This window comes from Antechinus flavipes, chromosome 4, assembly GCF_016432865.1.
Source record: "Antechinus flavipes isolate AdamAnt ecotype Samford, QLD, Australia chromosome 4, AdamAnt_v2, whole genome shotgun sequence".
Classification (NCBI taxonomy): domain Eukaryota; kingdom Metazoa; phylum Chordata; class Mammalia; order Dasyuromorphia; family Dasyuridae; genus Antechinus; species Antechinus flavipes.
In genome coordinates, this window is record NC_067401.1 from 197,985,642 (window position 1) to 197,999,298 (window position 13,657).

The window sequence follows — 13,657 nt, forward strand, 5'->3', positions numbered from 1 at the left end:
TGACCCTGGGCAATTTGCTTACCCCTATTTGTGCCAGTTTCCTTATCTATCAGATGAGATATTGAATAAGGAAATGGCAAACCACTCTTTGTTAAGAAAATCCCAAATGGGGTCATGAAGAGTCCAACAGAACTGAAATGACTCAAGGACAACCAAAAGAAAAAAACCAATCATGGGGTCATTCCATCTGACTTTCCACCAAAACCTTCCATACCATATGTGTTGTATCCTCTATTGTAATGTTAGTTCCTTGAGAGCAGAAATTACCCTTCTCTCCTTCCCATATCCCTATTGTTCAAAAGCACTTAACATGCTATATTCATTCATTAATTTCTGTCATAGTTATGTGGATAGAAGGTCTGGTATTGTGTTTTTGTTTGGGATTGAGGTGGTGTTAATTTAGGTAGGAATAACTTCCTGGAAGATGGATTTTAAGTTAAATCAAATTTATGGGAAGGATAAATGGTAAAACCAGCCTTCATTGAACATAACTTCAAGTTTAATTTTTCTATTAAAGTTTGTTTTATATTTTAATTATTTTCCAGATTAAAACATGTACAGTTTATAAGGCGAATTTGCCTGTTAGGTGTCAGCCAAGAACAAGATTGGGGACAGGTCAAAGAGAATGCTGAACATATAGTCCTGGGAACTAAGCTTATGTCTTAGATTCTGTTGTTTTCCACCTGTATGAGTCACCTTCTGGGCTGCTAGGCCTCGGTACCTGTTTTTTGATTTATAAAATGAATGTGTTAATCAGTTTCTAAATTCTAAATCTGAGATCTGGTAAGACTTGAGGGCTAGCCTTTGGCCCCTTACAATTCAAAAAAGGTAAGAGGGACCATCATTCCTTAGAATGATAATTGGAACAATTAGGCCTTCAGTTTGAGAGTTTGGAAAGCATTTGATTTGATTTAATTGGGATAGGGAAGGATGGGAACATGTTGTAGAGTTGTGGGATGTTCAGAGTAGTGTTGTAGATGGAAAATAATTTTGCAGAACAGAGGAAAGATGTCCAGAGGGAAAAAAATGATACTAATTTTGTTATGATAAAACCCTGAAGTAGAGAGAAATGTATAGATTCAGCTATTTTGCAGAAGAGAAAATCTTGTTTGGCAAATGAATAAATTCAGAAAGCAAAAGATTTAAGTTCTGAATCTAGTGAAAGTTTTTATCTTGTCCCAGGATAACTTTTCCTTCTCCCTGTCCCTTTTAGAGACACTTTCTTTCTTTCTTTCTTTCTTTTTTTCTTTTTAATTTTTTTTATTATAACTTTTTATTGACAAGGTCCGTGCCTGGGTAATTTTTTTTACAACATTATCCCTTGCACTCACTTCTGTTCCGACTTCTCCCCTCCATCCCTTCATCCCCTCCCCCAGATGGCAAGTAGTCCTATACAAGTTAAATATGTCACAGTGTATCCTAGATACAATATATGTGTGCAGAACCAAACAGTTCTCTTGTTGCACAGAAGAACTGGATTCAGAAGGTAAAAATAACCTGGAAAGAAAGACAAAAATGCAAGCAGTTTACATTCATTTCCCAGTGTTCTTTCTTTGGGTGTAGCTACTTCTCTCCATCCTTGATCAATTGAAACTGAGTTAAATCTCTTTGTTGAAGAAATCCACTTCCATCAGAAAACATCCTCATACAGTATCGTTGTTGAGGTATATAATGATCTCTTGGTTCTGCTCATTTCACTTAGCATCAGTTCATGTAAGAGAGACTTTTATAAAGGATATTTTTCCCTGTGGGTTAAAGTTAGAACATTTGTGTTTTCTAAGTACAGAAAACAGTATTCTCTACTTTGATAATAATCAGACATTTGTCGTCTTATTTGATGTCTTTAAAATTTTGGGGAATTGTTGATTGTGTATTTTGAACCCCTACCTATATTAAGCTGCTGCTTATTATTATAAGCTGCTTATTTATGCTTTAGGAAAGAATTGAGTAACAAGTTTGTGAGGGGGGGGAAACGGAACATAAAGAGTTTTTCTCTGCCCTGAAGTGACTTGTTGTTTGTTTATTAGTGTCTAGGTGCCTGGCCAGAAAATATTCTGCATACCTACCCTTCAAATTCCTTGTGTATTGATTAGAATGATACTGAATTTTTAGCTTTTTTCTTTTTTTCTTTTTTTTTGCCCCAGGTCCAGCAAGACTATGAATCTCTGTTCCAAATGCTTTGCTGGTAAGTGCAGTACAAGGTGGTTTGTTTTTGTTTTGTTTTGTTTTGTTTGTTATTTGTTATCGTTAGACAATCTAAATCATATGGTTGGCACTTCTTTTGGGTGTATGCATGGGGTTTTGTTTTCTTAGTGTTTGTGTGAAATCAGATGCTCCTCACTTTGTTGCTTCATTTATTTGCTTAGTATTGTTGATACAGCCTTCAATGTATAAAATATAAGATCCTTTTGTGTATATGAACCAATTAAGTTTTACTTGCTACAATTTACAGATGTGTCTGATATGACCTTGAACTGTAAAACTCTTAATTTTAATATGACAATATTTCCCGTCATCCTGATTTGAATAATTAACTCCATAATGAGGAATGCTGTCGTCCCTCAATATAAACAGTTTTTTGTTTGATCATGAGCAATTCATTTCTTTTTTCTGGGTCATCTTCCTCATTTATTAAAATAAAAAAGTTGTGTGTGTGTGTGTGTGTGTGTGTGTGTGTATGTGCGCGTGCGCACATGTGTGTTGGGTGGAGGAATGGTTTGGATGATATACTCTCTAAGGTTCCTTTAAAAGAGTTCTAAAATTTTGGATAGTTTGACTTCTTGGTTTATGAATCTTTATTATCAAACGAGGCCCTTCCTATCCAATGTTGAGTCTCATTGTACTAAAATTAATTTCCATTTTTTTTCCACTTCATTTTCACTTACTTTAATTGTATTCTTTTCGATTTTCCATGAGAAAATAATCTCAGTATTACACTATAATCTTGGAACCTCTAGATGTCAATCAATAATTATTTATTTAGCATCTACATTGTGCAGGCACTGTACTAAGTGCTGGGATTGCCAAAAAGGACAAAAGACAGTTCCACCCTTTAAGACTCATAATGTAACAGGGTATATACAGCAAGTGAACAAACCAGTTATGTGCAGTATAAATAGGAACGGTAAGAAGGGAAAACACTGGGATTAAGAGAGTTTGGGAATATTTTGAATGGGATTCTAGGGAAACCTGGGAAACCAGGAAAGAGTGCATTCCAGGCATAGAGGGCAGTCCAAAAAAATTCTCGGAGGTTGGTGTCATTAGATTGAAGCCCATATATTTGAGGAGCCAAGGTATAAAAAAATTGGAAAGGTAAGAGAAGAGGGGGTTAGATTATGAAGGGCAGGAGTTAGGGAGCCCAGGGGAACTTGTAGAGTAAAGGAATAATATGGTTGGATCTGTGCTACAGGAAAATCACTTTTGTAGCTTAAAGGAGGATGGATCAGACTTGAGGCAGATAGACACACCAGCAGGCTGTTAAAATGACGGGATGAGGATTCTTATCAGGGCAGTGGCATTATCAGAGAGAAGGGGGAATAGTAAAATAAATGTTACAAGGGTGAAATTGACAGGCATTGCCCCCCAGATTTGGGTACTGGGATTGGGGGAGGGGAAAGTAAGATTATAGTGAGGATTTGAAAAATTGTGATTTGAAAAATAGTGAGAGCCTGACAGACTAAGGATCATGGTACTCTGTGAAGTTTTGGAGTGAAAGATATAATGAACTCAGTTTTGAATCTAGAGTTTAAAGTGTGAACATATAGTTTGAGATTTCTGAAAGGCCTTTAGAAATATGAGACTAGAGGTCGAGAAGTTATGTCTGGATAGGTAGACTTGAGGGAGAAGAGAACATAGGAGAGAGCCCTGTGAGAATACTTTATCATTAGATTGGTGTTACCTGAATGAGAACTGATCAGAGGAGACTGAGAAAGGAGTACTCTGATAGATAGGAGAAATAGGAAAGAGTGGTGCCTCAAAAATCCAGAAAGAAGAGATTATTCAGGAGAAAAGGATGTTCAACATGTTAAATAGTAAAGAGAGGTCATGAAGAATGTTTGATTAGAAGTTTGAGAGTATAGCAAGGAATGGCACAAATAGATAGAGTACTGTCTGTGGAATAAGGAAGATCTGAGTTCAAATGTGACCATAGACACTTCCTAGCTCTGTGATCCTAGGCAAGTTACTTTGTTTGCTTCAATTTTCTCATCTGTAAAATAAGCTAGAGAAGGAAGTGGCAAAAAAGTATCTTTGCCAAGATCATCCCAAATGAGGTCATGAAGGATCATCTATGACTGGAAAATGAATGAACACAATATACCATGGTGAGTATGGTAAAAATCAATGTTTTCAACCTGCTGACAATTTGAGAATTTTTTTAATGGTTTAATCATTTCCTAATTAACCTTTACAATAGACACAATAGTTAATTCACTTCCTGATATTTTACATAAATAAATATAATATATAATTAATATATATAATTATATATTTTTTGGCACCTGAACATATGTCACAAATGTAAATAAATGGATGTTCACTGATAATAAACTTTAACTTTGAATATGTATTTCTTTTTATGTTGAAACTTTATCTAAGATATTCCTTTTATGAGCATGGCTTTTGGAAGAGTCAATTACCTTTTTTTTTTTTGGCTGAGGCATTGGGGTTTAGTGACTTGTCCAGGGTCACACAGCTAGGACGTCTTAAGTGTCTGAAACCCCATTTGAACTCAGGTCTTCCTGACTTCAAGGCTGGTGCTCTATCCACTGAATCACTTAGTTGCCCATTGTGCCACCTAGCTGCCTCCAATTACTTTTGAATAATTTGTTCTACTTTTAAGTTCTCCAAATTAGTTAATTAGTTCTTATTGAAACAGATCAAAAACTTTAAATTCCTATTTCCCCTCCAAAAAAACTATTGTAATTTGGATTTTTTTTTTTTTTTCTTTTCCTCTTTTGGTTTGATTGTTTCTTGTTTCTTTAGGCCACAAATCTTTATGTTTTTGGCGGTTTTATGGCATTTATGGCATTTGCTGACTGTTCAAGTTTTCCTTGAAATCATTGGTGTTTAGAATTTTAAGGGAGTTATCTTCATTCTAGAGTGAGGAATTCCATGTCTTCCCTATAGGAGTCATTCTCTCCCCTCTTCCCTTCCTTTCTCCTCCTTTTCTTGAATATAGTTAGCTGGGGAAAGAAGGAACAGTAGTCAATTTGAAAGTCTCATTTGGTGAGTTCATCTGGGGTAAATTGTAGCAAAAATCAGAATTGTGAAACACTAGTGGAGAAGAGTGCACAATTTGAAAATTATTTTTGTCAAACTCCCAATCACTGCTTTAAAGGTGAAGTGAAAAATTGCTTAAAAACAAACAAAACTTCATGTGACAATGTGGATTGGTGAGATTTGTGAAATTGCTTCTGGAAAAAATTTGTGTAATGGAAATTCCCATAATACTTTTGACTGCGTTATTGAAGTGTAGAGCAGAGAAGTGTATTCACCATTTTTCTTGAGAATAGTGGGTTAGGCCATTACTAGTTTGTCAGGCAGGGAGAAGGGATAAGATTCCCAAAGTAAATACCACTTCTAAGCCATTTTCTTTTGTTGTCATTAGTCCCTTGTTCATGTATGTTACTTGGATAGCAAGAGTGCAATAAAAGGGACAAAAGGGTAGGCAGACTTGATTACTTTTTAAAAAGAATTAATGAAAAAATGCTTGGGAAGGTAAAACCCCAGCAACTAGTTTCCTTCAGCAGTCCATTTTTTATGGAAGAATGTCTAGTTCTGGCTATTTCCATCAACTTTGGAGAAAACAGGGATTTGAATTCATTGTTGTAGCCCTAGAGAAGCTTGAAAGGAAACCATTGTGGCTAATGTTTAAAAGGCCTTATCAATTGTTTATGCTGTTTTGTTTTTTTTCCTAGATTGTAATATATATATGATATCTCTCCCAGGTCTAAGTTATCAGTTGTCTATTTTCATTACCTGGACTTGAAAATTACTTTGTGACTTGGATTTAACCATGGGAAATTCCCAGATTGGAGATTGGCAACTATTCTCTTTAAATGGTGAAGTCACTAGACTTTATTTGGAGGTTACCTAAATAGCTTTATGGATGTTGGGGAGGGGGGAAAGGGTGTGTGTGTGTGTGTGTGTGTGTGCGCGCGCGCGCACGTGCATTCTTTAAAGAGCTTTGCTTTTTTATAGGTTTAACCCTGAAAATATTACTGTATTAAAATTATCTAGAAGTTCTGAAGTAGTCTGGATAAATCAATTTAATCATATCCTGAAGTGTTATGGTTTTGTTTCCTCCAAGAGGTAATGAGTAGATGAATACTTCCATAGGATGCCACTAAAATTAATTTCCTAAAAACTAATTTTTATGTTTCTTTTCCTTCTGTCACTGTTTATTTCTCTTTCAGTCTCCTTATTTCATACCCCTTTTGAATAATCCTCCAGTTCCCTCCCTCACAAAAATCATACTTTAACATATCTTGAGAAAACTGTCTCGGCACCTACTAGTATCTCTCTTAGGACCAAGAATAATCCAAGAAGAGAGACAAGAATCACTTAAAGCCTTTGCAAGGATTTTTCCATCTGTTGAGATGTTTTTATGTGTGGATTTTATAGAGAATACACAGAGACAATAAAACCTATTTAATTCTGGTGAGACTGAATGGAAATTTTTAATAATTTGGACTGTGGCTAGGTTTATCATGGTATATACAGACTTAGAAAAAGTTCTTGTTTTACACAGTTACAGAAAGAATTTTTTAATAGTATTAAAGGAATAAATTATTTTCCAGTATCTTTTTCTCTAAAAGTATCCATTTATTAATATAAATAATCAATGTACTTATAACAAATTCTGCTTTTTTCTTATTAATTTAGATTACTTGTTTTTCATTTGTATCAGACTTCTCATGACCCCATTGGAGTTTTCTTTGCAGATATTAGAGTAGTTTGCTATTTCCTTCTCCTGATCATTTTACAGATGAAGAAATTAAGGCAAGTAGGGTTAAGTGACTAGCCCCGAGGGTTACATAACTAATAAGTGTCTAAGACATATTATTGATTTTTTACTTTTTTTTTTTAATTTAATTTTATTTAATAATAACTTTGTATTGACAGAATCCATGCCAGGATAATTTTTACACAACATTATCCCTTGCAATCACTTATGTTTCGTTTTTTTCCCCTCCCTCCCTCCTCTTCCCCCCCACCCCCCCCCAAGATGGCAAGCAGTCCTATATATGTTAAATATGTTGCAGTATATCCTAGATACAATACATATTTGCAGAACCGAACAGTTCTCCCGCTGCACAGGGAGAATTGGATTCAGAAGGTAAAAATAACTCGGGATTTTTTATTTTTAATCCTACCTTAATTTCAGAATATATGCCCTTTTCAAATCAGCAAATCAATATTTTTATTGAAAGATTAAAATGAGGGATTTCTTTTTTAAATCAACTATTAAAAAAAAAAAGTTCAGTAAAACCAATCAATATATATGATACTGCATATATAAAACATTCCACATCTTTAATCCCTCACTAAGGGAAGAAATGGGAAATATATTAAGATTTCTTTTGGGGGATATTATTTTTGTATTGTTTGTATTTTGTAAATTTAAAAAAAATTCTTTAGTTTACATTTTTAATAAATTCATATAGTTCCACATGAGTTTCAGTTACTGAGATAATACTATATATGTAATGACTGATGGTTGAATAGGAGCTAATAGCAGAAAAACTTATAAAAATCTCAAGAAAACTTGCTTATATTTCGGTTATGAGGAATAAACAATTTTTAGTGCAACTAAAACGCTATATCTTTGCTAAATAACCTCATATAAATAATTTGACATCTCTGAACTCAAAGATTCATATTTCCTAGTTTCAGTACATACAAATATTGAATGGGCTTGAATGCCTTGATATGCATACATAATGATATATTAACAAAATTTTTTTTTAATTTTCTCTTCCTTTCTGCCCTTATTGGGGGAAAAAGAAAGTAAAAATTAAAACCTTTGTAACAAATATGTATGTGAAAATATGTTGAAAGAAAACTAATTTGCACACTAGTTTTAAATATATAAAATATATATATTTATAAATATACACATATGTAGATATATTCATTCATTCATTTATTTTTTTAAATGTCTCACTCTGCACCCTGAATCCATTAATCTATGTCCTACTTCACTGTCAGGAGGTATGGACAGCATATTTCATCGTGAAATGAAAGTTGTTTTTATAGTATTGCTATTATATAATATTGTTTTCATTCATTCACATCATTCTATATCAGTTCATACAAGGCTTCCCAGGTTTCTCTGAAGTGGTCCCAATTGCCATTCATAGCTCTACCAAAAAATGTCTTAATGTGCCCGTCTTTCCATAGTCACTCCAATCTTTATTTTTTTTCTTATCACCTTTGCCAATTTGATGGATAGTAGATAAAGCTTTAGAGTTTCTTTAATTTGCATTTCTCAAGTATTATAACACAGAAGATGTTCTTTACTCTTTGAACTTATATAATATTAATGTAAAACAAAATGCTTTCTGTAACATCTTGATTATTAGTAGAAGTCAGCAGGGTACCTCTGCAATACCTCACAGTTAAACAAAGGAAGCTTGTTGCTATTTGCCAAACATCAGATTATTTTATTGTTTTTTCCAATAAAGTTCTTTTGTCCAGGTTATTGATATACGTTCTCTATTTTTGAAGTAGAGTTTCAGAAAGCCTCCTGCTTTCTTAGTTCAAATCTCTTATTTGAAAGCTGGTAACTATATCTTTAGTAATATGCCCTAGAAAGAACCTGCCCACTGCCCAATAAAATGGTGACTAATAGTAGGTTTTAAATGGTGAGTAGAATGAAACTCTTAGTAAGCACCTGGTATCTAGAAAATGCTACTTTAGTTTGAGGACCAAGTGATTAGTGCTTTTAAGTTAATAGTCAATCACTGTCCTCTTTAAGGTAAATGAAGCATTTTTTTTTTTTTTTGAAGATGTTATGTAGATCATGTCAAAAATAATGATCTTTTCTAAAGAGAAATCAGTCTCAATACTATCTGATAAATAGCAAGAAAAGCAAAGTGCCTTTTAGGTCCATTAAGGTCCATTAATAGGGAAGTTGGAGAAATCAATAGCTCTTGTTTCTATTTTAACGTAGCTCTGGTTATCTCCATTTGCTTTATTCTTATTCTCTACATTGTTTCTTTTAGAAAACTGCCTGTTATAAACTTTATTCAAACAAATTGATAGAAATAACCCTTCAAAACCTAGAATGTTGTTCTGGAGCTTCCTTCCTAATTTCTATGTAAATACTTTCAGTGACAATGTATGTCAAATTAGAAAGACGTATTTTAAGGGGTCAGTTACCAGATAAATATTAAGTTACATGTTCACGTGCTCATGAGTACATATGAGATAAGTAATATGATTAGATGGAAGGGCTAAGTGAAGTTTTTTGGTAAATAGATGAGTAAGGAACTTCCTGTGAAACCCAAGGGCCTTTTCTGAGGTTGTATGCAAAGTTATTTCAGATTATTATTTGAGAAGATAGATGTTCTGGAGAACTTTTCTATCTGTGCTCTTTTTAGTAGCTTAGTGCCGCTTAGAGTTAATTGGGTCCATCAGGTAGCTAATGTATAACAGTAGAATTAAGTTTTGGATTTTGGATTCACAGAAACTGGATTAATATCCTAGATTGGCTACTTGCTACTGATCTGATTTGGAACATTTTTATCTCTCTGGGCCTTTTTCCCCCCTCATCTGTAGAGAATTGGGCTAATCAAAGCCTCTTAAACTTAAACAATGACCTCAGATGGGAATTTTGTGGCTGAATGTGGAGGGTCGCAAAATTATGATTTACTATCAGAAAATGTTTGATTTGTGTACTTATTTTATATACCTGTGTGTTGGCGTCATGTAAAAATTTCTCTGGAAAAAAGGTAGGGTTTGCAAGTGGAAAAAGTTTGAAAAGCCCTAGGCTAGATGATCTCTTCAGCTCTTGTGATCTACTACTTTAGCTACTTCATACAAAACTAAAACATATATTTCCTTCTTGCTTGAGCTGTTGGTTGAAGAAGGGAGAAGTTTCATTTTTATTTATAAATTTGAGAGGTGGTGTAGCATGTTGGACAGATGGTTGACTTTTGAATTAGTGTTGTGGGTTCATGTTCTTGTCTTTTATACCCTGGATAGATCACTTAATCTCTAAAGATCTCTAACAGCTTTCTAAAATTACAAATTTCAGATGAATCTGAATGAATGAGGAAGTCAGAAGTTTGGATCATTAACAATTATAGATTCTCAAAATTTAAATGGGCCTAAAATGTTGCTTGGTGTACTATCCTCACAAATACATAATTACCTTCTTAAAAATTGCTACCAAATGATGACTTATCTATTAGCCTTTAATTGAAGAACCTCTGATAGGAGGAAGTTAGTGTCCAAGTGGACAGCTTATTCCATTTCAGAACAATTCTAATTATTACAAAGTTTTTTTTATTTAGAGTCAAAATTTTTCTATCCTATTCTTCTTCATTCTGATATCTTAAACTCCTCCATACTTTCTCCCAAGTAGGAAGTTTCTTCATATGATAATTTATTTTTTTCTTCCTTTTTAAAAAAATTCAATTTAATTTATTTTTCTACACTTGTTGATCTCCTTTTGGTTGTGCTTCATTCTGTTAATTCTCTCTCCCCATAGGAACTAGAATTTCTGTAACGTAGCCTAAGATTATATTACCTCTTTTGATGCTGTTACACTATTCAGTCAGCAAGTTTGCAGTGAATTAAAATGACTGGCCTTTTTCCATATGAACTATTCTCTAATCATGCCTTTTTTGGTCTGTACTTAAATAATTTTTTTAAAACATATTTGTAGGACTTAGGTATTCTTATTAAATCTTTTTACATTTGGCTTATCATTCTATCCTGTTGTGTGAACCTTTTGGATTCCAATTGTGTTATCTAGTGTGTTAAAATAACTCCTAGTTTCATGTCTTTTATATATTATTTGTTCTTCAGAGTCTGTTTTCTAAAAAGTATCCCGGTATATGTTTGTTATTAAGGTATTTGAACATATAAAATAATTTAAATGCTCTAGTCCTGGCCATTCTTGTCATTTTTAAATAACATCAATTCTAAATTAATTGTGCTATAAGAAATGAAAGCATGATGATTTCAGAAAAACTTACATAAATTGATGCAAAGGAAAGTGAGTAGAATCATGAGACAATTGTACGTAGCAACAGCAGTATTGTGGTTTCATCAATACAGTGATCTGATTTGGTCCCAAAGGTCTTAAGATAAAACATGTGCTACTCCTCCAGAGAAAGAATTGATGTTGTCTGAATACCATTGAAGCATTCTTTCTCCCTATCATCCTCTTCTACAAAATGATTAATAGGGCCATATTTTGCATGATTGCGCCTTTATAACCTATATGGGTTATACTGTCCAAGGGGGAGGGGGTAATAGAATTTGGAATTTAAAACTTAAAAAAAGTAAGAAATTGTTTTAGCATATAATTGGGGGAAAAGGTATTTAAAAATAAAACCAGTTCTAGAATGAAGGGATCACTATGTTTTAACTATCCTTAATTGTTTAATTTTAATAATTTTGCTTGGATTGATTTTTTAAAGATTTTAGGACAAAATATTAATATTGTAAAGATACTCATGGACTAAAAGGTTAGTATCCTATTCTGGTGAGAATGTAGTCTGTGTGGTCTTAAAAGACAAAAGCAAATTATAAAACTATTTTGTAAATTGTGCATATGGAGAGAATATATATTCTGGGCATGTTTCTGAGGTATCATGGTACAAAAGCATGACAAACTATTGTATATGATTGTATATGACAAGTTCACTAGAAAATACCCTGCAATGAAGCAGCAGAAGGCAAATAAACCTGAAGATGATCCCAAAATGTATATGGGAATGTATTAGCAATTTTGAATAAATGTGTTACATTTCATGTGTCAAAAATTCATATGGTAACAAAGGCTGTGTGTTTTATCTTGGGATCTCTCAGTGGCTATTTGATGTCAGAAATGAAAAAAAAAATTAGAGGAATGTTGTTATGAACAGCTTATTTGTTGCAAAGGGGAAGTATTTTTGTCTAGTACATTTTCTACTTAGGTGAGATCTCTATTTTTTAACATCTTTGCTATTCCATGAATATCTTATTCATATAACTTTAAGCTCATTAACCTTGCTTTCTGCATTGCATATTGAAACACCATTTCTAATTTAGTCCCCTGTGTTTCTGCTTCACAAATGATTTTTAAAAAATTTGGAACAATGACTTAATTGCAATGATGCTTAGCTATTGTCAAGTCTGAAGGCAAAGATGAGTTATATGTTTAAATAGTAGAACCTCTTCAGGTTTCATTTGTTAAAACTTTCTTGTCTGTGACTTCATTCGCTAATACATATATGCATAACAGTTGAAAAAAATTCTTCTTTCCTGTTCTATTCATATGTAGCAATTTGGTTGAGTTATGGAAAAGCTTGTGCTCTGCTTTGTGTATTTGCTCATTTGGAAACCTTGTATAGTTTATAGAGACACTAGTGATTTGTTCCCTAGCCTCCCTGTGGATTTTGTTCCATATTACAATCTAATTCCACGTCCGTGTCGTGCACTCCTGAGCCGTTAATTTGTACATTTCGATGCAGTTTGTTTCATCGTGTTTTTGTAATCCAAACTGAATGTAACGAGCTGTGTGCTTTGGGGACCGAGCTTTGCCTTGCCAATTAGAACAAAGTGGTTACTGAGAGAGAGTGTGCTTTAAATAAAACATGGCACCTCTGAGTGCGACTGACACTCACTGGGGAATAAAGAGATGGTTTAACTTTTGGACTAAGAAAGAATAGGCTACTGTTTAAGATCAGTCCTTTTAAAGAGGGAGAGATGAAGATAATTTATTTGTCTTTATAAGATTGTAAATTTTTCACATGTGACTGATCATATTTAAAAGTTTGTTTTTCGAAGTTCAGTTCTTTTTTATGGTCATATAGGGTATCTACATAAAAATTCTTTATTAGAATATCAGTCTCCTCTGATTTCTAATTCCCAACCATTTGTTCCAAGGGAAGGTGAACATATAAAGCAGGTGGTACAGTTATAGCTTCGAAGCCAAATTCCTTCTGACTTTGTCCCTACTCGACCTTTATAGTTCTTGTTATTAGCATGGATACAAAGGCCTGGCATTAAAATTTGCAGTCTTAGGTAGCAACTCTCTTTACTCAATTGCAGTAGCCTGCTGGTTGATCTCCTTGCTTCTCTCCACTCTAATTTGTTCTCCATTCAGCTGCCAATGTGAATTTTTTGAAGTGCAAGTCTGACCATATCACATATCACATATCAAGTATTTCAAATATAAGATGCATTGTTTTGCATCCAAAGCCCTTAATAAGTTGGCTTCTTTCTTTTTTTGAGTCTTCTTACCCCTTAGATCTCCTCCCCAACTCCACATATTCTTTGATCAAGTGATACTGGCTTCTTTGCCATTTCTCAAACAAGAAATCCCATCTCTAAACTGCAAGCGTTTTCCCTGGCTGTCTGCCATGCTTGGAATTCTCTCTTTCCTCATTGATGCTTTTGGCTTTCCTGGTTTTTTCATGTCCCAGCTGTAGAACACCTT

The 13,657-nt window shown here is 33.7% G+C and overlaps 1 protein-coding gene across 4 annotated transcripts in view; it reads left to right on the forward strand.

Annotated features, from left to right (window-relative positions):
• ZFAND3 (zinc finger AN1-type containing 3) overlaps positions 1 to 13,657 on the forward strand; it is a 324,385-nt gene that overhangs the window by 96,277 nt on the left and 214,451 nt on the right. For all 4 annotated transcript variants that reach the window (XM_051996857.1, XM_051996856.1, XM_051996855.1 and 1 more), the window contains one exon: positions 2,145 to 2,185. In XM_051996857.1, the coding sequence (XP_051852817.1) occupies positions 2,145 to 2,185 (41 nt within the window). The remainder of the gene's footprint in view (positions 1 to 2,144; positions 2,186 to 13,657) is intronic.